A 24,140-nucleotide genomic window follows, 5' to 3' on the forward strand; every position below is an offset into this window, starting at 1 on the left:
TGTAGTTTATCATGAAGGGCGTTATAGTGAGGGTGTACTGTAGTTTATCATGAAGGGCGTTATAGTGAGGGTGTACTGTAGTTTATCATGAAGGGCGTTATAGTGAGGGTGTACTGTAGTTTATCATGAAGGGCGTTATAGTGAGGGTGTACTGTAGTTGATCATGAAGGGCGTTATAGTGAGGGTGTACTGTAGTTTATCATGAAGGGCGTTATAGTGAGGGTGTACTGTAGTTTATCATGAAGGGCGTTATAGTGAGGGTGTACTGTAGTTTATCATGAAGGGCGTTATAGTGAGGGTGTACTGTAGTTTATCATGAAGGGCGTTATAGTGAGGGTGTACTGTAGTTTATCATGAAGGGCGTTATAGTGAGGGTGTACTGTAGTTTATAATGAAGGGCGTTATAGTGAGGGTGTACTGTAGTTTATAATGAAGGGCGTTATAGTGAGGGTGTACTGTAGTTTATCACTTGCCATCAGAAAATACCAACACTGGCAAAACTGCAGATGAGCTTTTATATTCTCAGTGGAGATGTCTTTTTGAAAAGGGAATCAGAAAATCGCTGTTAAAATCAGCAGTGCATGTCTTTGATTAAATCCTATCCAATAGCCACATCTGAATAGGGAGCCATTGATAGATTTTTCTCAATAAACACATGTATGAATAAACTGTCTAATAGATGGAGTCAATATGTAGTTAACAAGCCCCACCCCACCCCACCCGCAACAGCACTCTCTCCTTCCTTTCTGGCCATGGGTTCCCTTTAGAGACCAGTGATTAAGTACCCGGGATCTCCATTTCACATTATTTATTTATTTGGACGCATGCCTGTCAGCTTGGGCAGCACTTAGGGTGGCCATTAACCCGATAGTTTTTGTAGCTAAAGTGATCTCAACTTCTCGGAATAAAAGTCTTATCATCCTTTCACCATCTGTCAATAATTAGTTCTACCCCATCCCCCTAACCCCCTACCGGGCAAACTGGCGCCAAGGTACCAAACCTAGTAACCCCCCATTGAATTTCGATTCTTATAGAGGACAGTACCTGTTTTTGTCACTTATTTTACACATTACAGTACACCCTCACTATAACGAACCTGTTGGGGCCCAAGCCTTTTGTTCATTATATCATTAATGCAGTTGCCAGAGGGATTTTCCAAGATTCATTTTTTATTGATTTATTATATTTCTACAAACTAAATATTATTAACAATATCAGAAGATATTTAAGCTGGATAGCTGTGCTGAGATATGAAATGCCATTCCAAGATCCTGTCTGAATCCAAATAAAGGCTAAACCCTCTAACCTGTCTTCTTTGGAAATAAGGTTCTTACATTGTGGAAGTGTACTTGCGCTCCCGACTATACTATACTGCAAGACTCTCCCTGCACATCACATGGCTGTTTCTTTACCAAGAGAACCACTCGAGGACCCCATAAAGCCATAGACTATTTTTGGATTGATGCCATTACCCCATGTGAACCCCTAAAAAAGCCAAGCAGGGACTTCTGCAAGGATTTAAAAAGTTATAAATAACTGCATTTTGCGTGATGTCTTCTGTGCATCCATCTTCTTATTAACATAACTGAACTATTGTGCATGCCCCCATTATTCATAGCTGACAGTGCTGTCTGTAGGATAGGCTTACTACTTTTTGATTTTAATCGGTAAAGCTTGTTAAATGTCGAACTCCCCAAAAATAGGAGTTTGACTGAAATAAATTTATATAGGATAAACGTCTGTAAAACCACTATTTTTTTTGTTTTTTACCAAAAATAACAATTTAAGAAATCATCTCTAGTCTGTGTAGTTTTTATACTTGCTGTCTGTCCCGTCTCCGTTCTAAATGGCTAGGGGGTCGCTGTCAGTCAACTCAGTGGTTCCTTAATAGGCTAGTGTAGTTTCACCGTCAGTCATTTCATCCTGTCCTGACAGATCTCGTTGGCTGAAGCAGTGCTAGAATGCTCTCATTCGTTTAAATGACTGTCAATCGTCAAGACTGACTGTGCACATTCATTTGCCAGCTACAGCACCTGTGCATATTATTTAAACTTGTAAATGTATGCTATAAAAGTCTGTGTAATACACTTTATATGCTGCATTTTCTACAGTTTATTTGAGACAATTTTTTAAAAATTTGTGTAGGAACTTTAGCTTTACAAGGTATAGCGATGTTATTTCAATTAGAATGTTGGCAACCATGGTTTTGTTGCATGTCGCATATGATAAAGGGGTTTCTCAAAATGAGACGTTTCTCAAAGGCATAAAAAGTCTTTTTTTTTAAGCATAAAGGTCGATTTCACCCATGCTCTGCTTGAATTGAAAAATAAAGATCGAAAAAAAAAACCCCAGCAAATTCTTTCAAAAATGTCGATATTAATCACCGATTTGGCAAAAAAAAATAAAAAAGGAATAGTAGCAAGCCTAGATATATATTACAAAGTGGAAAATGTTCCATAACCTAAAACTGACTACATATAATTAAACTGATTATAAGAATGCAGCCTTTTGATACAGGTGTTTAGCAGGGCAAAAATGTAAAGACTGTGTGTGGGAATGTAAGGTTGGCAGGGATCGGGTTATTTCTGTCCCTGACAACAATCACAGGTGTGGCCATTCCCCAATTAGATAACTGCGTGCTAATTGGGGAGTGGCCACATGTATAAAGGAAGAGCGAAATCCTTTGTTCGGTGCATGTGCGTAACTGTGTTGTTTGATATCTGTAGTGAAGGCGAATGCCCAGCCTACAAGAGTATATTGTTTTGTTTAAACTGTTTATTTTGGCCTTTGTGCCTGTTTTGTTTATTCCTGTTCTTGTTGTGAATGAAATGTGTGCAGCAGCTTTTGTCTCCAAGACTCTCTTCCTGCCGGTAACGTCTTGGGCTGTGATGCTATCCTGTCACAATCCATCACTGCTAACAACTGATTTCTGTTTATGAGTTATTATCAGGCTGTGAATAATGGAGGCTGCAACTGCAATACATCTCAATTACACAGTCACGTTTGTAACTCTGATCAATCGTCAATTAGATGTAAATGACTTCAGTCAATAACAAGGCTCAAATTGAACTGGCAAAGCAGAGGTTAAGAATCACAATATCCTAAAAACACTGACCTTTCATAACCCCTTAAACGCTTTCTGAGTCACAGCCTTTACAGTACAGTGGTGGGATCCTACGACACCAGCCAGTGAAATTACTATATGGAGTTCAGTGTGGTAAATCTGTAAACTTTCTGGGTAAGAAAGCTTCAGTTGAATGACTTGCATCTTTCCCTAAGGTAGACGTACAAGAAAAAATCTTTAAATCATCCAATTACTACTCCGGCTTCCACTGCCATATTTTAAATACACAAAGTATCAGTTTATTCATTAACAAGCTTCTAATGATCTGAGGTCTGAGTGAAGTGCACTGCATGGATCATGCCAAGCAGCCAGAAACCAAAGCTATTTAAAAAAAAAGAAATGATTAGCTACATTCATTAATGTTCAAAGTTGTGTTAAATTGTATGAAGGTATAGCTCCTGAGGTTTATTTCAAGGAAGATAGACCCATATACTACAAAGAATCTAGCACAGTATCCAAGAATGCTGTAATAGATACAGCAGCGAAGAGGAGGAGGAGGGAGAGGGCCCCCCCGGCCACACCACCCCCTGCACCCCCTCCCCGGCCACACCACCAACTGCCCCCCCTCCCCTGCCACCCCCCTGGCCCCATCAATACTTTTCTTTAATAATTAGCCATTGTTCCTGGACAATTAAAAAGAGAATGAATAATATAAACCTCACATTCTAAATTTGCAGGGAAAAAAGCTCTCCACCTCACCTGGATATTGCAATGGGATGTCAACTTTAGGACCAATGACATAATGCCCCTCTTCCAAGCTGTGTGCAGTCACAGTGGTCCATTGTCTGCAGGAGTGAATCAGAATCACATCCTGCTCTGTCAAGCCCTCCACATGATCCCCTAGAAGAACAAGAAAACAGTGGATTTCAGTCAACGACTGCGCAGGACTGGACGTGCAAGACTGCAGGTATTAAGCACCAAATGCAAAAATAAAATAAAATGGCATTGTTAGAATCTTTAACTCTAACTGTTTGAAATTCTATAAAAAAAAAATAAAAAAATGTTAGTGTTATGGAGAAAAGAGTTGAGAAAATGTATCTTTGATTTTTCCTTTACCAAAAACCTAGTTCAAAATAATAGCCTAATTAAATGTAATCAAATTAAACAAAAACAAACACCTTAATTAGCCTCAAAGTGGATGGGATTGACAAGCTACAACACATTTCCACAGTTTGCAGCCAAGGTTTCCCATAGCAAAAATGAGTTTTGGAGCACTGCCATAGAAAATGTAGTTCAATTCAATACAAGTGAAACAGGATTGGTGTAATGCAGCCTGTGGTAAATGACCTTCACATTTATTGACGGTTTTCATTTTAAAGCTCCTTTTGTTGTTGTTGCTTTTTTACAGTGTGTGTGTGTGTGTGTGTGTGTGTGTGTGTGTGCGAAAGACAGTAAAGCTGTTTATTTATTATAAAATTAACTGGCCTCAATTCAAAGTAATATTTTCAATGTCGTTATCAGTATTCTAAATTAATAACATGTCTGCAACTTCTTCAGGTGCCTGTTCCTCTCCTGTTGTGCAGCAGTCGACTGCTCTAATGCTTTTAGCATCTCTCCCATTCAATTTTTCAAATTTTTCAAATTTTTTTAGAGCTGTGCTGGGTCTGTAGGGGCGCTCTCCCACTCTGACACCATATGTGGCAAAGCCCTCAACTTGGGCTCGTTTGCACCCTTTAAAAACACTTGACCCAACACAGGAACTTTGGTTTAGCGCAGTTGTACACTTTTATTAAACACAAAACAAAATAAATAAACAAAAAGCCTAACTCCAGGAGTGCTACGCTAAACTCTTCTTTAGTTCTAAACAATACCAGACAGCTAAGCTGTTTCCTTGTCACAAAAAGTCCTTGTTATACAAACAAGTTCACACAGTACCTTTAAATTTTCCTCTTTGACCACACCAGTCTCCCCAGCACATGTAGGCTTCCTCCGCCTGGCACACAGCCCTGACTACAGGGTTTCTAACTTATGCAGGGGACTAATTAATTCAATTGGAGTCAGGTGTTCCTCTCTGGCTCCTCGCGTGGCATTCTGGGGAATGTAGTGCCCCCCACTACCTCTCCCCCCTACTCTGCCACATATGTTATATCCTTTTGCGACTTTTGTAGAAGTGTTGGGAGATATTAATAGTATTTTCTGATATTCCCAGTGGCTGTGTAAACGGAGGTCTAGCAATACAGTGGACTTTATTATTTTATACATGTCTCTCTTTGTGGCTCTTTGGAAAGGATCCAACCCCACTGAAGGTCTGGGCCCCCATGATCGGACCCTCACACAGCAAAAGAATGCATCTACCATTTTTAAAAAATCCAATCTCCAGTACAGTTGGCTGGCTCTCCCTTAAAGCCAAAGTATAAAGTATATAGTGAAGCCTGCCTAAAAGAAGAGTCAAACATGGAGTCAGAATAATACGAATATGATATTCTTTACTGAAACATTTGAGCGTTCATCTCTCACCTACATGTACGGTTAGAGTTTGGGTTTGTTGCCTAGGCAACACAGAAGAGATTTGCTTAGACCACAGGACGTCCAAAGCGGTTGTTAATGGCGACTGCCTAGGAACAGTACTGCAAATGTTAATTTGTTAAAAATGCAGTAAATAAACCTGTATCAGTTTACCTTATCTCCTTGTTTAATTCTAAGTATAACAGTGCTAAGCACAGCTGCGATTTCAATTGCCTGGTGATCTCTCCGCCCGTCTGCAAATGTAACTCATTTAAAAAATATCTTCTCCTTAACTACTGCCAACTTTTATATTTATAGGTCCATGAAGAGCTTCATATACAGAAAAGCTTTCAAAAGTACCCCTGGTGGTTTGTGAGGCAGAATGTATTTCAGCTGCTCACTAAACCTCTGCATTTAAGGGCTTGGATATCATTCTTGTGATTTTGCTTTTAAAGACACATATTCTCTAAAGTTCATTGGATACTGTAAACAAGATGGTGGTAAAGTTTCCGCAAGATCCAGTGGCAGCGTTTGTCTCGCGGTGGTCCCATGCAAAGCTTGATTCCGGGGCTCCTATTCCCTATTCTTATCATTAATACTACTCTACGATACCTTGTGTAGCAGGGCAGAAGACAGCGCTACACATAGCTAGTGGGGCAGGGCAAAGCCCTGCTTGTAAATAAATGTATTGCTTGGGATTTGTTTGAAAACACGGTTGAATGTATTGTGAAATAAGGTATTGCTGTATAGTTAAATGTGGTCTGGCAGAGGCGGTGTCTCTGCCAGACAGCTCGTGAGAATGTGTGGTTGGCAGTTAATGATTATTGACTGTCGGCCATGCAGACAAAAAAAACCCTTGTGTAGAATGTGACCATCTCCGGATTGATTAATTTATTACTAATCCGGAGATGGTCACATGTATAAAAACCCACAGCTTTTGCTGCTCGGGGTGGTGGTTCAAGGCGGTGGAACGTGAACGAGAGCGGAGGAGAATGAGAACGTAAAAGTAAACAACTGCTACACATACTGGAAGCACCAGCACAGTACTTGTTTTGGGTGGAGGGAGATTATTGTGTTTGTGACCTGTTTTTGTACACACTTTTATTTTGCTCTGTGAGCATTGTTTTGTTGAATTATTTTATTTTGAATAAAAACCGAGCACCTGTGCTTTCACCCGCAAGTACCTGTCTGTGTCTCTGTCAGCTTCCTGGTTTGGGTACATCACCATTGTGCCGTCCTGTCACACCATGACTTTCAAACACGGCAACAACAACACTATTAAATGGATTGCATTTTACTACAGCAATCACAAAAAAACACACTCACAGAGACCGTTAGAAATTAACCTTTAGTGCTTTCGCAGCAACAAAGTCTGCAATTATAGCTGAATAATCCAGTTTTTGGCAAATCTGGTGCACGATCAATATCTGCCCTAGTCCAGTCAAATGTTCCTATGATATTGTAGAAAGTAAATAGTTTTTGATTCATTTCATGTTCTCTCCCCTGATACTGTGACTGGCAGTCAAAAGCAGATGCAAGGCAATACTGAGGTTAGGATACAGGTCCAGCAAATTTCCCTAGTGGATATAGTCGAGCCTCACAAGAGGTGAGACATTGTCTGGAAACGCATTTATTTTACTTTGGTTCATTCAAACATGCAGTTTAGACACCTATACATGTATTCCATTCAAGTTTGTAGCATTTGTTTGTAGTGTCTGGAAATTATGGCTGTTTATGGCTTGTGGCGTATAGATAAAAAGAATGTAAAATGGCTAATATGTCATTTATTCTGGTGCAGACTTCAGCCGAATACAATTTTTAAAGGTTTTTTTTTTTTATATAGTAACTGAGTCACGACAATAGGGGCCACCTTGCTGCCTGGGACCTCATGTTCCTAAAACTCCCTAGTTTATGCTGTTAGGGGTGGTTCTACAAATTGATTTATTCCATGTCCCATAGAAACAGCCCAGGGAGTAACTGCATGGCTGCCTTTCAAAGACTCTCTCACATGGAAATTTTTGCTCTCAGAAAAAACCATGGGCAGGGCCAGACTGAAGGACATGGGGGCCTTACGCTAAGCCTTATTTTGGGGTACTCCGGCACTGCACAAAATTCTCCACCATAGATGCGTAAACATATTAGGGAGCAAGGGGTCCCAGAGTGGCTCACCTAATAAAAGCACAGCCGCATGATGAGCAGTATGAGTTATACAGCGCAGGTTCGCGTCCTGGCTATGCGGAGTACCAGTCTTTGTTGGGGATTCCAAAGGAAGCATTGCATTGGTGCTCCTGTGGGTTAGGGAAACAAAACTGGCAGGGACTGCTTCTCCTTATCACGCTACAGTGAACCTTGCTGGTCAGGCGCCCAGTGAGCTCAGTGCAGACACCTGCAGGGCTGGCTGTTCTCCAGAGGCCGGTAGCTTTCTGACATCCGCTCTCAAGTTCCTGGGTGTAAAAGAGGGAGCTGGTTTGGTCGTGGGATCGGAGGATGCCCATTGAACCCTCGGATCTCCTGAGCTGTGTGGGAAATTGCTGCAGTGAGGAGAAAAAATAATTGGACATTCCAAATTGGGGAGAAAATCCAGGGTTAAATAATTGGGCACACCAAATTAAATAAAAACATGGAGCAATTACTCTTTATAAAAAAATATATATTTGATTATAGTTGCTGCTACTTTTTTTATTTTATTTCAAGCAATTGCAGTTTACAGAAAACTAAATAAGTTGCCAATTTCTATTAATGTACACTTGGCAAGCACCACTAAGGCTCACAAAATATGGAGTGGAAATTATAGCAGTTAAAGTATTGCATACCTTTTCCAGATTATATATATATATATATATATATATAATGTATATCTCATATGATAAAATATTATGACAATGCATGATACGCTTATCCTTTCTTATATGTTGTATGTTGTACAATTTGTCCCAGTTATTTACATCTGTAATTGTAATCGCCCTGGATAAGGGAAATTCGCCCTGGATAAGGGCGTCTGCTAATAAATAAATAATAATAATAATCTGTTTTAGCAATTTGCAACTGGAGAGGACTCGCTAAAATATTTTAGCAACAGAAGATGAGTTGTGAAATAATACATCAAATAGAAAGCCGTGTCTAACTCTGGTCCCCTCACTACAAAAACATGAATTGTTGCACATTTGACAAAGCCTAATCTCTACTAATAAAGTTAGGAATTGCTAGCAAAGTTAGGGGACTGTACAAGAAATATCCAAATGACAAACTACTGACTTAAGTACGTTAGACACATTTTGCACACAGAATATATAAAACGTACTTGTGATAAACAACAGATGCATGCTGATGTAAGGGATGGCTTAGCTTGATTAAAGATTTTTTTTTATTTTTCACCAGGGAAAGACTAAAGGTTTGCAAAGTATGCTCAAGAGCCTTCGAGCTCCCCAGCACAGGCACTTTCATTTCCAGGAACACACAATGTCATTATCCTCTTGAGCAGGCAAACTGCAAGTCATGTGAGCAATTTTACTGAATGAAAAGATTAACATTACAGTATGTCAAACATGCACTTCTGATGTAGTTACATTCCCACTAATAACTTCCCGCAGGCTATGGCGTCAAATATGCTTACTTATACACTACTTATACTGTAGTATGTGGAACAAAGTGTACCCAACTGTACATAAAACATTATTTAAAATCAAGGCATTCTGGTTCCACTGTAACCTGGTTTATTCATGTTATCATGACCCTGACATAAAATTGCAGCCCTGTACTATATGTACTAAAAAACATTAACAAATTAAAACAAACTATTTATTTAAATTTGGCCACCTTCACCTCTGTCGTTCCGCTGGCTCAGCACTTTGCATACGGTTACGGCATAAGCATAATTAAATGTTTTTTTTTTAAATGTAATACATTGATAAAGAAACTCAGAGGGGCTACCACCAAACCTCAAATGGGCTGCCATTGGCCTGCGGGCCGCCACTTGCCAACCCCTGATCTACTGTATCTCTTCAACAGCAGTAACCCTACAATACATTTTTTAACAAGATAAGTTGCTTGGGAAGACATGGCAACAACAGTTTGTATATACCCGAAGTAACATATGCCTGCATCTAAAGACAGGAAGTTGGGCACTATATTACAAATTGTAGAATTTTAAGGCACATAGTTACTCACTCATATACTGATCGGATAGTCGTAAAACTGTCTTAAAGCACAATTTAAAAAGAAAGCCAGAACAGCTTGTATATTAAGCTGGAAAGGGTATTATTTTTACCCATATTATAATAAGCCCTACATTTGTTACTGTCTTCAGAAGGGGGTTATCACTCAGCTATACTTGACTGTCGAGATGGGAAGTCACCTAAGTTTAAATGCCACACCAATCAGTGTCAGCTACACCCACAAGCCAAACGATTTCAAAATGGGAAAACTTGGTGCGTGCTGCTACCAATATCCCAGAAACGTATTTCCATCCAAAGACTGTAATAACCCAAGGTTGTTGGCATAGTGTCTTTGGCTTCACTATATAGAAGAGTTTAACAAAAGCAAAAGCAACTATTAAAATGTGTTTCAGACACTGTATGGCAGTGGTGTTTGAAAGTCTACTCGATAAATGAAGTTTACTAGTTTTCACAAGATAGCACTGTTGGCGAGTGCAGCCAGCGGCTGGTGTTGATTTGCAGGGAAGCAAGATCACAGAGAAGTTTGATGTAAAACCAATTATTTTTATTTAAGAACAATGATATACAAAAAGCTAATTGAACAAAATATCAAACAATTTGAAGAAAGAAAAAGTGGAAAACCAAAATAACTATTTATAGTCACCTAACCACAGGTACTGACTTCAATAACTGAGTCCAACCATAGAGCTGCAAAACTGCCCTCTGAGCTACACAAAAGGAAGCTCCTGACTGCACCAACTGACAGCCTTTATACCTTTCCAGGCCTACCCCTCCCCCAGAATAAACCATTATGCAGGTGGTTATATAAAAACAAACCAGCAAACAGTTATCAATAATAAATAAAGTATTCAAAAAGAAACAAATCAATGAATATATATATGTACTAAACATTAATCTAACACATGCATTAAAACTATGCTTTAAACCAGCAGAGGGAAACTTAATTAAAATCAGCTATCCCCCCTTTCAATATCTTCTACAGGTACTGCCCTGCTACAGGAAGTCAGTACCCAGGGAAGTCAATAAAAGCTTCCCTCACCAACATGGCTGGTTCCCCACTTCCTGTCAAGATGGAAGACCATACCACCACACCCAACTCAGGTTACCTAAACCATGGCATATCAAAAAACATGCACATTAAAATAACTGTTGATCATTTTATCTTAACAATAGTACTGCAATACATTGTTCTGGAAGTGTGCACCCTTCCAAACCAACTGTCTAAACAGTACTCTTGATTAACCTTTCTTTTGTTTTTCAGGACACTCCCAACCACAGGCCTCCAGTCCCAATACACCAGGTAAGTGAATTTTGTTTTTATTATTTTCCTTACTAGACACAAGGTTCAGCAACACTATACACAAACAGTTAAAAAAACAATTTGCAGAAAATGTCCACATACATACTGAGACAAATGTGAGGGTCTCCTCCCTCACAAGCACCAGCTTATCAAGTGCAGCCCTATTCATACAGAATTATTGTAACACTGAACCACTGGAGATTTGCCAATTCAAACTGGCCCCAAGATAGAGAAAATGTTGGCTGCTGAACAGCAGACACATCAGGCTAGATGTCAGCTCTCATACAGTAATTTAGAAACAAATCTGTACTATTCAATTTTCATTGATGAATTTTACAGTGCACCCCGTTTATAAGAATCACATCCGTCCTGGGTGTTTTGATTCTTATAAGCGGATGATTCTTAAAAGTGGACAGATATGATTAATGTGGTGCAGAATTAAGAGCTTGTTCCCTGGCTGCAGTGTAATGGGTTGACCACTAGATGTCATAAGTTCCCGCATTTATGCACGCCCACAAAAAAATCCACAGCTGCTTTTCACTAACAAATTATGGATAATAGTCAATTGGTTAACTGCTTGTTAAAGTTAATGCCACCTCAATAGAAATGGCTTAGCCAATAGTTTTGTGATGGGGTTATAGAGGTGTAAGGAAGTAACAAAAAGAAACCAAAATTCGAGTAAGAAATCTAGTGTTTGTTCCACAGGAAGTACTGTTAGTTAGTGCTCCAGCTGAGAGCTAGGTTTATTTTGTTTGTTTTAATAGCGGTTGTTTCGCCACCGCAGTGTAAGAAAAATAAACCAACACCAGTTTAAAACTGTAAATCAAGACTCCAGCCTGATAATTTACACAGTCCTCGGCCACTCTGTCACATTACAATTAGTAAAAGCATGCCATCAGCAGTTTAAATACAGTATACAAATGTCAATGGTGCTCAATCACTAAGAACAATACATCAAAACAAGTCTTCATGGATAAGCATGCTTGTTATATGATCACGATTATGTGTACTCAGTGCTGCAGAATCCTATTATACTACAGGATACTTGAGAAGCGATCGTCTCATGAGTGTGTCTAGTTTAACTGCCATGCTGTGTTACATGCAATGGCCTTTGAATTAAAATGACAATACAGTACAGTATTTTACTGTCAGGACTACCACTGCATTTAAGCATCTGTCGCTTACTTATTTTCTGTTGCGATGCAAATCTCACAGTGTTTCATTAAGCGGAGATGCAAAGCGCTGCAATCCCCTCCTCCTCCTCCTCACAAATTTGAAACACATTTTCACTAACATAGAACACAAAAAAACATACCTGCAAATGCAGTGGCGCAGTCACGTTTGATTACAAACAATGCAGTGTTTCCTGCATCATTGCACTATCCACACTGCATACGTGGCTAATCACGCGAGATGTGATCAAATTCAAATTAAAAAACAGCTTTATTGGCTGTACACATCATTGCACTTGATGAAGTACTGTATTACATGTAGTCAGTTTGCCCCAAAATTATTCTTATAAGCGGATTGCTTGATTCTTACAAGCAGAGTATTTTACATTGGTTGGTATAGGAATGATTTTGTCCCAGTGGTTCAGGTTTTCAGAATATTATAATATTTTTGACAAATGTTTAGTTAATTTGGATTATTTAATCCAATACCATAAACCCAACTCAAAAAACATCTAACACCTACACTGCTGAATTTATATGAAAATAAAAAAATAAAATGTATTATAGTTACATGTCAAACTGTATGGCTTAGTGCTACAATATTACAAATGATCATTCATCAACAGTCAACACAAATTAAATACAATTCCTCAAATCGTAATGCATTTCAAGACATGTTTTAAAATGCAATTTGGAATTTCACCGTTAAACCAGTTATGTGTAACCATTTACATGTTTAATTTAAAGCTGAATGCAGACTTTCCTCTTCTCTCTTCTAGAAACCAGCTCCCCAACCAAAACATGTTATTGCTTTTTTTGTTTTATTATGAAGGACGACCAACATAAGGGATTTATATTTTATATACCAAAACATAAGGTCACTATTTGTTACTAAGAAATTAATGTTATCCCTTTAAATCACACAAATCACACTACACATTGTAACACAGTTGTACAGTACATACGGTATTGGCAGGACGACAGTGTTTATTGATCAGAGATCATCTATTATCTTGCAGTTGTTCTGTCAGATTAGTCATTAGTAAAATGCTACCGCTTTGGTAACGTTGGCTTCCTTTACAACAAATATAGAGGTAGAATAGCCTGCTATGATAGCAGTGCTATTATTCCTGAAAAAAATCCACTTCACCCTGTCCTTTTATTAAATGACATGGATTTACCGCACCAGTGGGTGTCATTTTAAGGTCATTAAGGAGGGGCTATGCTAATATTTTGGATGTCACGCATCATAAGAACTGTACTGTGAATTAAACTTGCATTACGCTAAAAAACGACTTTGTAAGACTTTAGAATAATATTACATTACTGATCTCTACCTAATTGTGGCCATTCAGGTTTACAGCAAATGTGACTGGGGGATTATACTGGTCATCCTTGCACTTCTTTTCAGAGGATGGTTAAACGTCTCCCTTAGACCATCATAGAACAAGAGACTTGTTAATGTGCATGCTAAAGTTATGCCAACAGGCTACCACTGCTACTTACTCCTTTTCATTTTTTTAACAGTGTACTATTAACATGCGTTTTGTTTTTCGACTACCCCTCCTCACTCAGCAATACGACCATCAGTGTCAATAGCTTCACTGTAATATGAACTATAATACTTTTTGTATTCAAATACTTTCCATCAAAGTGATCTGATGCTACGATCTCAGAAACCGCAAGCAAAGGCTTTATTGACTACATGGAGAGTTTGTTTTAGTGGTTAATATCAGCGACTGGAGGTGTGTATATCGACTACATAACGTATGTAATTATTATTTATAAATAAATGTGTAAACAGGTTCATTGTTTTCACATCAGCATCATATATCTGGCAACACCCAATATTTTCGAAAACTTGCATTAAAATCCAGCACTAACTGTCAAGCAACAGAGAGAGACGCTGACAGAGTGCACCCTTAATGTCATTTTTATAGTGACCTCAATACAGAAATCACACCTTGTTCAGGTTTGCTCAGAGACAGCCAAATGTTTGAGTGACTTTGTTAAACATGCCAAATATCCATGAGTTCTGAAACAGTAATACATGATGATTAAGTAAGGGATAAACAACTCCAAACTGTGCTTTCTAAAATAGTCTCAACTCACATTCTCTTTGATTGCATACCTGGGTGGCATGCATCATTGCAGACTTTTTCAGCAACATTTGCTCTTAGGTGCAAACCCATAATGCTGACAACCTGCAATTACTACTTTGTGTGGCTGTGCTAAGCAGCCAGAGAAGATCACTAGTTGTTGCTAATTGCTAGTATATAAACTGTCTACAGGCATTACATAATGTAAGACAAACAATCTTCTTTTTTTATCTCATCCTGCAAATGTTTCAGTGATTTAGGTCATTCAAAATATTAGAGACATAACATGAAGTACACACACCTGTTTTCTTTTGTAATTATAAACGGATAAAAAAATAAAATAAAGATATTATAAACCTCATGGGTCACCTCCTCCAATCAGATTCTGAGCAGAGCTGTCATTAGCCCACAGGCAGCTGCCTAAAAGCAAACAGACTTCGGAATCTTGAGACTCACTTTAAACGGCAACTCAAATTTCAAGCAGCTTTTTCATAAAAAGGGTCTTTCTAAAAAGTGTAGTATTTCTTTAAATCAACTGAAAAAAAAGAAGTGGCAGAAAACTAGGTGACTACTTCGAACTAAGTGTTATCAGCTCCGCTCTCCATCTTGTGCAGTCCACATAACCAGACTGTCCTGCTTCACTGAAGTGAAGGGGATCCAGAGTCTTCTTTGAGTACTGTATATACCGAAGGAATAAGCACCGAGACATGCGGCCTACCTTCTCCGAAACGTCAACTGTCAGCCCAAGTCTATTGTGAATATGATGTCACAGAAGTACAATTATTAAAGGGCAGACAATAAGTTTCACTGCAGACCATATGTATATAATTTTCTTGGCAGCAGTTAAAATGTTGCAGTAGGTTTAGACCATTTATCAAAACCCAGAGATATTCAAATAACAGAACAGAAAAGACAATGTCTGTCATTTATTACACACATATCAGCTGCCAAAGTATGTAATTTCCAAAAGGAAATAGATAAGCAAATGTTAAATAAACATTCAGCTCTGTTCCAAAGAAACAATTATATATACTAAACTTGACAAAAGTAAAGAATAGGTATTCATTCACATCTGAATTTGATTAGTTGTGTGGGGAAAACAAAGACTGGTGATGTGATAAGGTTTAGAGCTTTGGTGCTAGCTTAAAATAAGTAAATATATTAATCAACAACCTTCTTTTCCTCACCGGCCTAAGGCAAAAACTTCTACTGGACCAAACCGAGTCCCAAAAATGGGATGTTTCCTACATATATTTGCTATTGAAAGTGTGCATTCTTTGGATGTAAATCAGCTCAAATTTACATCTCAGTCCATCTCTGTATCATGACCACAGCTCAGCAGTCTCAACAAGGCCTAAAACAGTAGGTAATTAATCTTTTCTTTAGTATACAAAGATTGGTCTTTAAACAAGAATTTCAAGCAAAACATAATGGACAAAAGGCAGCACAAGGCAGCTCAGTCTGTAAAATACAGTAGGTTTATATACTGTAGCCTTTACTCTGCTTCCTCCAAGGCAGTGCCATTCTCTGCTAGAAGCCCATTTATGAGACCACAGTAACAACAACCACACCAAATGATGGGAAGCAATAAAGAGTGTAAATCATTATAGCATGGCACAGCACCAGCTAAAATCACTATAAACCTAATTTCACAAATTAAATGGAATTGATAAACAGCTTATTGCATACCATTTTTAAGAAATGGCATTTAATAGCAAGCTACATGTGTAAGAAATAACCCATGACGCTTCTATAACATCTTTTTCTTTTTCTACATATAATGACATGTTACAAGTAGCTAAATCACATGCACATTATATATAAATATAAAAATAACAGACCAACACCAGTTATTTCACTGCAGCATTAATTGAACAGTTCTTGGAAAGTTGTTAAAAAAAAAAAGAAACGTGTTATTTGTTTTCTTGTAGCACCAATTTTAAAACCTGCTTAATGAATTTCCACAATGCTTCAGAAAGATCTGCAAACAAGCATTACATAATAAAACTGTAAAAAGAACTGTCTGCACACATTTTAAATATTCAAGTACTGTACCTGACAAATTGGGGCCCAGGTATTTCATCCGTAATGAACTAATCCAGCTATTAGCAGGCCTCAATGTAGTCTGTAAGTTTAATTTATGCGGGGTGTGGCAAGGTGCCCTTCCCTTTTATTATTTATGTATTATTATTATTTATGTTATATTATTATCATCATTATTATTATTATTATTATTATTATTATTATATATATATTGTGTTTGTGTGCGGACAGAAGAAAGCCGTCCAACGTTGTTATTTATTGTTTGAGACGCGCGAAAAGCCAGTCTCGTAAACTGTAACTGGCATGGATAGGGATGAATCCCCATCCTAATAAAACTCATGGGAATGTGGCTGGAGCCTTAATAAGGTAATTATTTTATGGGTAATTAAGGCCCCAGCCACAGTATAAAAGACCCACTCCGGGCTCAGAGCGGGAGAGAGTTTAAGAGAGTTAAGGAGAATAAATAAATCAGGTTAATTTAAGAGCTCCGACATGCCAATTGTTTCTTGTTAGATCTGTAACCTTAACATTGGCTGATTGATATTTGCTTTAAAATAATTGTGCAAACTTTCTAACAGGTGGTAAGTGCTTGTGAATATAGCCCAGTACATCAAAGAGTGGAGGCTGCATCCATGATATGACCAAAGGTTAAAGCAATATTTCTGAGAAGCAGTTCATATTAACATTACCAGTAATAGAGCTTATCTGAAACAATAGAAAACAGCTGTGTGTCAGCTGTAAATGTGTGTTTATTGATAGGGCTGGAGGTTAAAACCACATAATCAGGGTTTTTGTCTATGAGTTGCCGCTACCAAGTTCACACTGGTCCAAACGCAGAGTCTTTCACAGAAAAGTGGGGCGGTGCTCACCACCTCAAAGGGGGTTAACACTACTGCAGTGTAGCTATGGCAGTATTCTTCTGGAACATGTCATCTGACATTGTAACAACACTTAATAGGACAGACTATCAGTGTTAAATCCACATAAAACAGATGATATGTTCATTTTATTTTTGTCTCACCCGAACAGTATTCTAGCTATGAAGACATTTAGAAAGTCTTCCAGTCTTTTAGTACTCATAAATGTAACACTATAAGGTGTTTAATAGTTATGGATTATTCTAACCAATAAGAGCATCATTTGCATTAATATGAGATTCCTGACTGTTAATAAAATGATTAAAACTGAATCTGAAAGAAACCTCATAGAATATTGTGTTTTGTTTTGTAAGAACCTGTTTTGGGTGCCACTTTATAGCCCACTGTTTCAGTTTCCCCTGCATAAAAAAACAGCTAAATGCTTATTGTACATGTATAAAATAATATGAGTTTAACTGCACTAAATAGAAATTGTCCAACCATATTAGTGCTGAATAGTTTCATTTCATTACACAACTCAACCATACAAGTGCTGATGAATAGTTTCATTTCATTACACAACACTTATAAAGACGGTGCATTATAAGGATGTGTACTAGCATTAATACTTGCAAATTAATGAAACAAATGAATAAACTGTCATCGAATCAGTCCTGCCAGATAAGCACACTGTATTGCAACATGTAACTATACTGTTCTGAGAAGTAAGGTGTGGTGTTCACACACACAAAATAAAAATAATCACCCACCAATCAGCACACACCAGTGCCCAATAAATCTACACTGGGGGTTGTTACGCTTTAGTTAGTATTTCCCGTTTTTCATTTAGGCTGTAGGGGTCTTTCCTCTCAGTGCACAATATATATATATACACTACCGGTCAAAAGTTTTAGAACACCCCCATTTTTCCAGTTTTTATTGAAATTTAAGCAGTTCAAGTCCAGTGAATAACCTGAAATGGTACAAAGGTAAGCGGTTAACTGCCAGAGGTTAAAAAAAAAGTTTAGGTTACCAAAAACTGAAAAATAATGTACATTTCAGAGTTATACAAAAAGGCCTTTTTCAGGGAACATGTAATGGGTTAACAACTTACAGCTGTTCTGCAGCAATGGAAGTAAATTAAGCCTTGAAAGTTGATGCTAACAATTCCTACAGGTGTCCCAACTTTTGTTGATTACTTACAAACCCTCTGTCTGTATAAAAGCAGTGTTGGAACAGACTGTTGTTACTACACCCTCTTAAGCATTATTTGGACAGTATTGTACTGCATGAAGTAGTATATTGCTCTCATAATAGCGAGAAAAAGGCAATTAACAAAGGAAGACAGACAGACCATTATAACCCTTAAAAGTGTAGGTCTTTCCTTTAGAGAAATTGCAAAGAAAGCCAAGGTGTCGGTGAGTACAGTTTCCTACACCATCAAAAGGCACTTGGAAACTGGAGGAAACTCTGACAGGAAGAGGTCTGGCAGACCCAAAGCCACAACAGAATCAGAAGACAAGTTTCTGAGAGTCAACAGCTTGCGTGATAGGCGGCTCACAGGACAACAGCTTCAAGCACAGCTTAACACTGGTCGAAGTAAGCAAGTCTCAGTTTCAACTGTGAAGAGAAGACTTCGAGCTACAGGTTTGACAGGTCGAGTGGCAGTAAGAAAGCCATTGCTAAGATGGCAAAATAAGAAAAAGAGGCTTGCCTGGGCCATGAAGCACCACCAGTGGACTACTGAAGACTGGAAGAAGGTCTTATGGACCGATGAATCAAAATTTGAAATCTTCGGTTCATCACGCAGGGTTTTTGTACGCTGTCGAGTAGGCGAAAGGATGGTTCCTCGGTGTGTGACACCAACTGTCAAACATGGAGGAGGAAGCGTGATGGTCTGGGGCTCTTTTGCTGGATCCAGAGTCGGCGACTTGCACAGAGTGAGTGGCACCCTGAACCAAAACTGCTACCACAGCATTTTGCAGCACCATGCAATACCCTCTGGTATACGCCTAGTTGGTTAGGGGTTCATCCTACAGCAAGATAATGACCCAAAACATACCTCCAGGCTATGTCAGAACTACCTTAGAAGTAAAGAACAAGACGGTAGGCTTCAAATCATGGAATGGCCAGCACAGTCTCCAGACTTAAACCCCATCGAGCTGGTTTGGGATGAACTGGACAGAAGGGTGAAAGCAAAGCAACCTACAAGTGCAACACATTTGTGGGAACTTCTGCAACAGTGTTGGGAAGAACTTTCCAAACAATATTTGATTTCCATTGTAGAAAGAATGCCACGAGTGTGTTCGGCTTTTATATCTGCAAAAGGTGGCTACTTTGATGAGTCAAAAATTTAGATTAAATTTTGTTAAACAAAACGATTCCATGATTTCTTTTTTATCTCCAATTGTTTATTTGTTCTATGCTTTAATTTCAGAGTACATTGAGACATTAAACTGCGTAAATTTCAATAAAAACTGGAAAAATGGAGGTCTTCTAAAACTTTTGACTGGTAGTGTGTGTATATATATATATATATATATATATATATATATATATATATATATATATATATATATATATATATATATAGGGAGAGAGAGAGATAATCTCATATAGTCAAGACCAAAATTGAGACCAAGACCGAAATCGGATGTGTTGAGACCAAGACGGAGACCAGGACCAGTATATATGCAAACTACATAGAAAGTAATATTCAATGGCTCATAGGTTTCAATAATTCTATTCTCATGTTTTCACATACACATGTAGGATTGTGCTTTTAAAATTACTTAATCTTTCACATCAGACTTAGAAATAATAAAGCAATACAATGCTTTCACTTTTCAAAATATTATTATTATTATTAATATAAGCATGATATACAATTATGCATAGGCTGAAGAATTGTGTTTACTTGGTACATTTTTCATAGTGGATTAGCAGAAGACCCTGGTATAACCAGATTACAGTAGTGTATGCATTCTGCTTGAAATGAACTATTAGAATTGCTGCTTAAGCATTTCATTGCTCAAAAATGTATTAGTCATTATATAATAATTTGATATACAAAATTATTAGAACACCCCATTGCTTCTGCAGTTTTGATTTGTTGTGTGTTTGAAATCAAGCCACTGTAACCGAAAATCTGGGAAAATTGTCAAAAAAAAATGAGTGATTGTCTAATTTGTTTTAGTCGCTTTCATTTTTTGAGTCGCGGGTTGCTTGATTAATGTGTCAATATATATGCACATCATTATAATTTTAGAATCCTCTCTTCCCGACTCCAGTTCAACTCCCTCTGAAATGGGTTGGGCTTGTTTTGAAAGGCAGTGCCGCTTTTTTTTCTCGTGAGACTTGGCAACACTGGCCGAGATGGAGACCAAGACCTCAAAATGTGATCGCGAGACCGAGAAAAGTTTACATACCACAATTTTTGGAAAAGTTTTTTTTAGCAAAAGTTTTGCTTTTGTGGACAAGGAAAAAGTTACAAGAAATAGATGTATACATTTATTTATTTCAGCATTTTTTTTGCAAAACTCCAAAAATGCTAATTCAAAAGTATTCATACCCTTTGATGCTATGATAGTATAATCAACAAGGTGCTAGAAATTTCAATATGATAATGCAGAATTTAATTCTAGAAAAGTCTAGAAAATGCTGGATTGTAGGTGAACATTCTTAGAGAGTATAAAAGGGTTAGGCATAGGATGACTGCTGTCAATACCAATAAGTCAATACTGGAATAAGTAAAGAGCTATCTGAAGATCTTAGGCAGAAAATTATTTATTGTCAAAAAGCTGGAGAAAGATCCAAGAAGATTTCCAAGCATTTGAGTATCGCAATTTCAACTATTGTTATTATCAAGAAGTACAAGACTCATGGTACTGTCACAACGCTCCCTCAGTCTGGAAGAAAGAAGGTTCTTTCACCAAGAACAAGTAGACGAATTGTGAGGAAGGTTAATAACAATCCGAGATTGACTGCCAAAGATATTCAAAGTGAACTGGCTGCAAGTGGGACTGGGGTTTCCATTTCAACCATAGGTCGAGTATTGCATGGTGAAGGTCTTAATGGTCGCAGGCCAAAGAAAAAGCCACTCTTATGAAAACGTCACAAGGACAATCGCTTAAAGTTTGCAAAATGGCATTTGAATGATGGATAGGAGTTCTGGTTAAAGGTTTTGTGGCGTGATGAAACAAAAATCAAGATATTTGGTCACGCTGATAGTCGTTATGTTTGGAGAAAGTCTGGTGAGGCTTACAAAAAAAAAGAACACCATACCTACTGTCAAGCATGGAGGTGGTAATATCCTTCTATGGGGCTGTTCTTCCTCTAATGACACAGGAAATGTTGTTCCAATACATGGTAAAAGATATTGTCCAATCACCTGAAACCCTCCGCTACAAAACTTGGTTTAAAGGGCAAATGGACGTTCCAAACATGACAACGATCCAAAGTACACATTAAAATCTACTTCAGAATGGTTAAAGAAGAATAAAATCAAGGTTCTGGAAAGTCCCGATCTAAATCCGATTGAGAATCTTGAGTTGAAGAAGGCTGTACACAAGAGAAGTCCTCAGAATTAAAATGCACTGGAACAATTTTACTTTGAAGAATTGTCAAAAACCACTAAAAAATCATGCCAAAAGCTTCATGACAAATATCTTAATCATTTGAAAGAGGTTATTATTGGTAAAGATGCCTCAACTAGCTATTAATTTCATTTTCCTTGTCAGGGTATGAATACTTTTGAATTAGCATTTTTGGAGTTTTGCAAAAAAAAAAAAAAAAAAAAGCTTAAATAAATAATTGTAGACATCTATTTCTTGTAACTTTTTTCCCCATCCACAAAAGCAAAACCTATGATTAAAAATATGTTTCCTATAATTATTTGTTTTTGAGAAATTTCTAGAAATTATAAATTTCCATTGGGGTATGTAAACTATCGACTACACTGTATGTGTGTGTGTGTGTGTGTATATATAATCGGAATGTGTTATCCTTTGTTCAGTCTAATAACACTTGTTTAAAACTTGTAGCTCTGCCTGCTTTATTAGTATGCAGGACACTCAGTTGCTGATTACAGAATTTACATATGAATAGCTTCGATCTGTTCGCAAATAAAATAACAAGACACTTCGTCACCTTTCTTTGCCAACTCTGAAATAATCTAGAAGATGTGACTCGTTTGAAAATGCGAAATATAAAACGTGACTTCATAATAATAATAATAATAATAATAATAATAATAATAATAATAATAATACTTTTGATTTTGGATGCTAACGTAAATGTTTGTTTCTTTCATGCTCCACCTTGTCAACATAGCATAGTCTATATGCTACCTATTGTCGCTTGTAAAATGACATGCTTTGAAAGAAGAAACATGATTGATAGTGCAGACACCAGCAGCACCGGTAGCAATGTTTACCAAAAGCGGAAGATGTACCTTTAAGAAAAGTCAACTTTGTTTTGTCCTCTTTTCTTACCTTGGCTGAGCCGCACCAGAGTTGGCAATATGAATTTACTGACTATTACATCCAAAGGCAAGGACACCGCGCTCCATTTGATCTCGGAAATGCTGGTCGAAAACTTGTCCATTTTTCCAACATCATAACCGGCACGGGATGCGGGAATTCAGATATTCGTAGAGAGTCATCAACATCATCAGAGAGGCTCTGATTCCCTTCTGAGGATTTCCTACTACATTCATCGCCATGTTGAGAAAAGTGAATGGGGCTTCACTGGAGAGAGCATTTGTTCCTATGGGATTTTAATAGCACCTCCTCCCTGAAACTGTCAACGCTATTCACAACACCACCCTCTGCTGCATACAGCAAATCAGTATCAACGCGATTCTCGCTGTGCTGGTCCCTTATGTTTAATTTGTAAGCATGATGTTTAGATAGAAGCTGTCTGCTACAAGTATCTGTTGGTATGATGGGTTCATTAAAATAAATAAATAAATAAATAAATAAATAAATAAATAAATCCAGCAAAACATTTTTTGGGGTATTTGACGGGTTATATGGTTTAACAGTTAATAAGCACTACGTTCGTTTTTCTTGTCCTTTACATTTCTCAACACAGAAAATCCAGCAATGGTCATGCTGGACAGAGCTTGTAGTTTTGTTTTGTTTTTTTGCAGCTGGACGAAAATGTAACTCCTTTCTTTACAATTATAAAGTCACTAACACTATTAGAATCAAGTTACAAATCAGAAAATGTGTATACCAATTACCAGCCAACCTGCTGATCAGGCACACGTCATTATATTCCTGATTCCAAAGAAATCAAATGATGTCTTCAATTTGAATATCCTGAAAATGTCAAAGTGTTGGTGCTTTCTTGCAGACTGGCCTAATTTAATTATTTTCTCTGTTTGTCATTGCAGCCCATGCTAATCTTTGAATGTATTAGGCCAGGCTTGACGATTGTATAGACGAAAACAGAGCACACTGACAGGTTACAAATGTAATTTCTTCCGACATGGCTCCAGGATCTTATCATACTTATGCTCCCTCCTTAATATTCAAAGGATGCTATTTACGAAACATAAACAACAGCCTATTTAATAACCCGCTGTTATATTAACATAACATTAATATAACAGATCTACTGACATAGCAATCTGTGTAGTGTAAGCCCTAGAAAAGTATTAAAAACGGCATTGCTTAGTGATGGATGTTTTCCGTACAATGACCAGGGGGTTCTTGACCCTTGGAATTACATCACAAGCATAACCAGAATGTAGGTGTGGTTAAAATATGTGAAGCACCCAAAAATGGGAATCTGAACTGAAATTAACTTAGGTAGGGAAGTCCAAGATGGTCTTTATTTTTGGTTAAATAAACAGTTGTTAACCTTGATATATGATATACATGTATACTGCTAAATCCTTTCTTCTGCCTGAACTTTTAAA

General features: G+C 37.7%; 1 protein-coding gene across 2 annotated transcripts in view; it reads right to left on the bottom strand.

Annotated features, from left to right (window-relative positions):
- LOC117410347 (GRB2-associated and regulator of MAPK protein 2-like) overlaps window positions 1–23,028 on the bottom strand; it is a 50,342-nt gene extending 27,314 nt beyond the window's left edge. Inside the window, exons 1-2 of one of the 2 annotated variants that reach the window (XM_034016785.3) lie at window positions 22,708–23,028; window positions 3,824–3,964 (exon numbers count right to left, since the gene is read on the bottom strand). In XM_034016785.3, the coding sequence (XP_033872676.2) occupies window positions 3,824–3,964; window positions 22,708–22,819 (253 nt within the window). In that variant the 5' untranslated portion in view covers window positions 22,820–23,028. Of the gene's footprint in view, window positions 1–3,823; window positions 3,965–4,999; window positions 5,057–22,707 lie in introns of those variants that run through there. The other variant, XM_059025735.1, reaches the window with a different exon arrangement.
- Between the last annotated feature and the right edge of the window lie 1,112 nt (window positions 23,029–24,140).

Source organism: Acipenser ruthenus, chromosome 6 (genome assembly GCF_902713425.1).
Source record: "Acipenser ruthenus chromosome 6, fAciRut3.2 maternal haplotype, whole genome shotgun sequence".
Lineage (NCBI taxonomy): Eukaryota > Metazoa > Chordata > Actinopteri > Acipenseriformes > Acipenseridae > Acipenser > Acipenser ruthenus.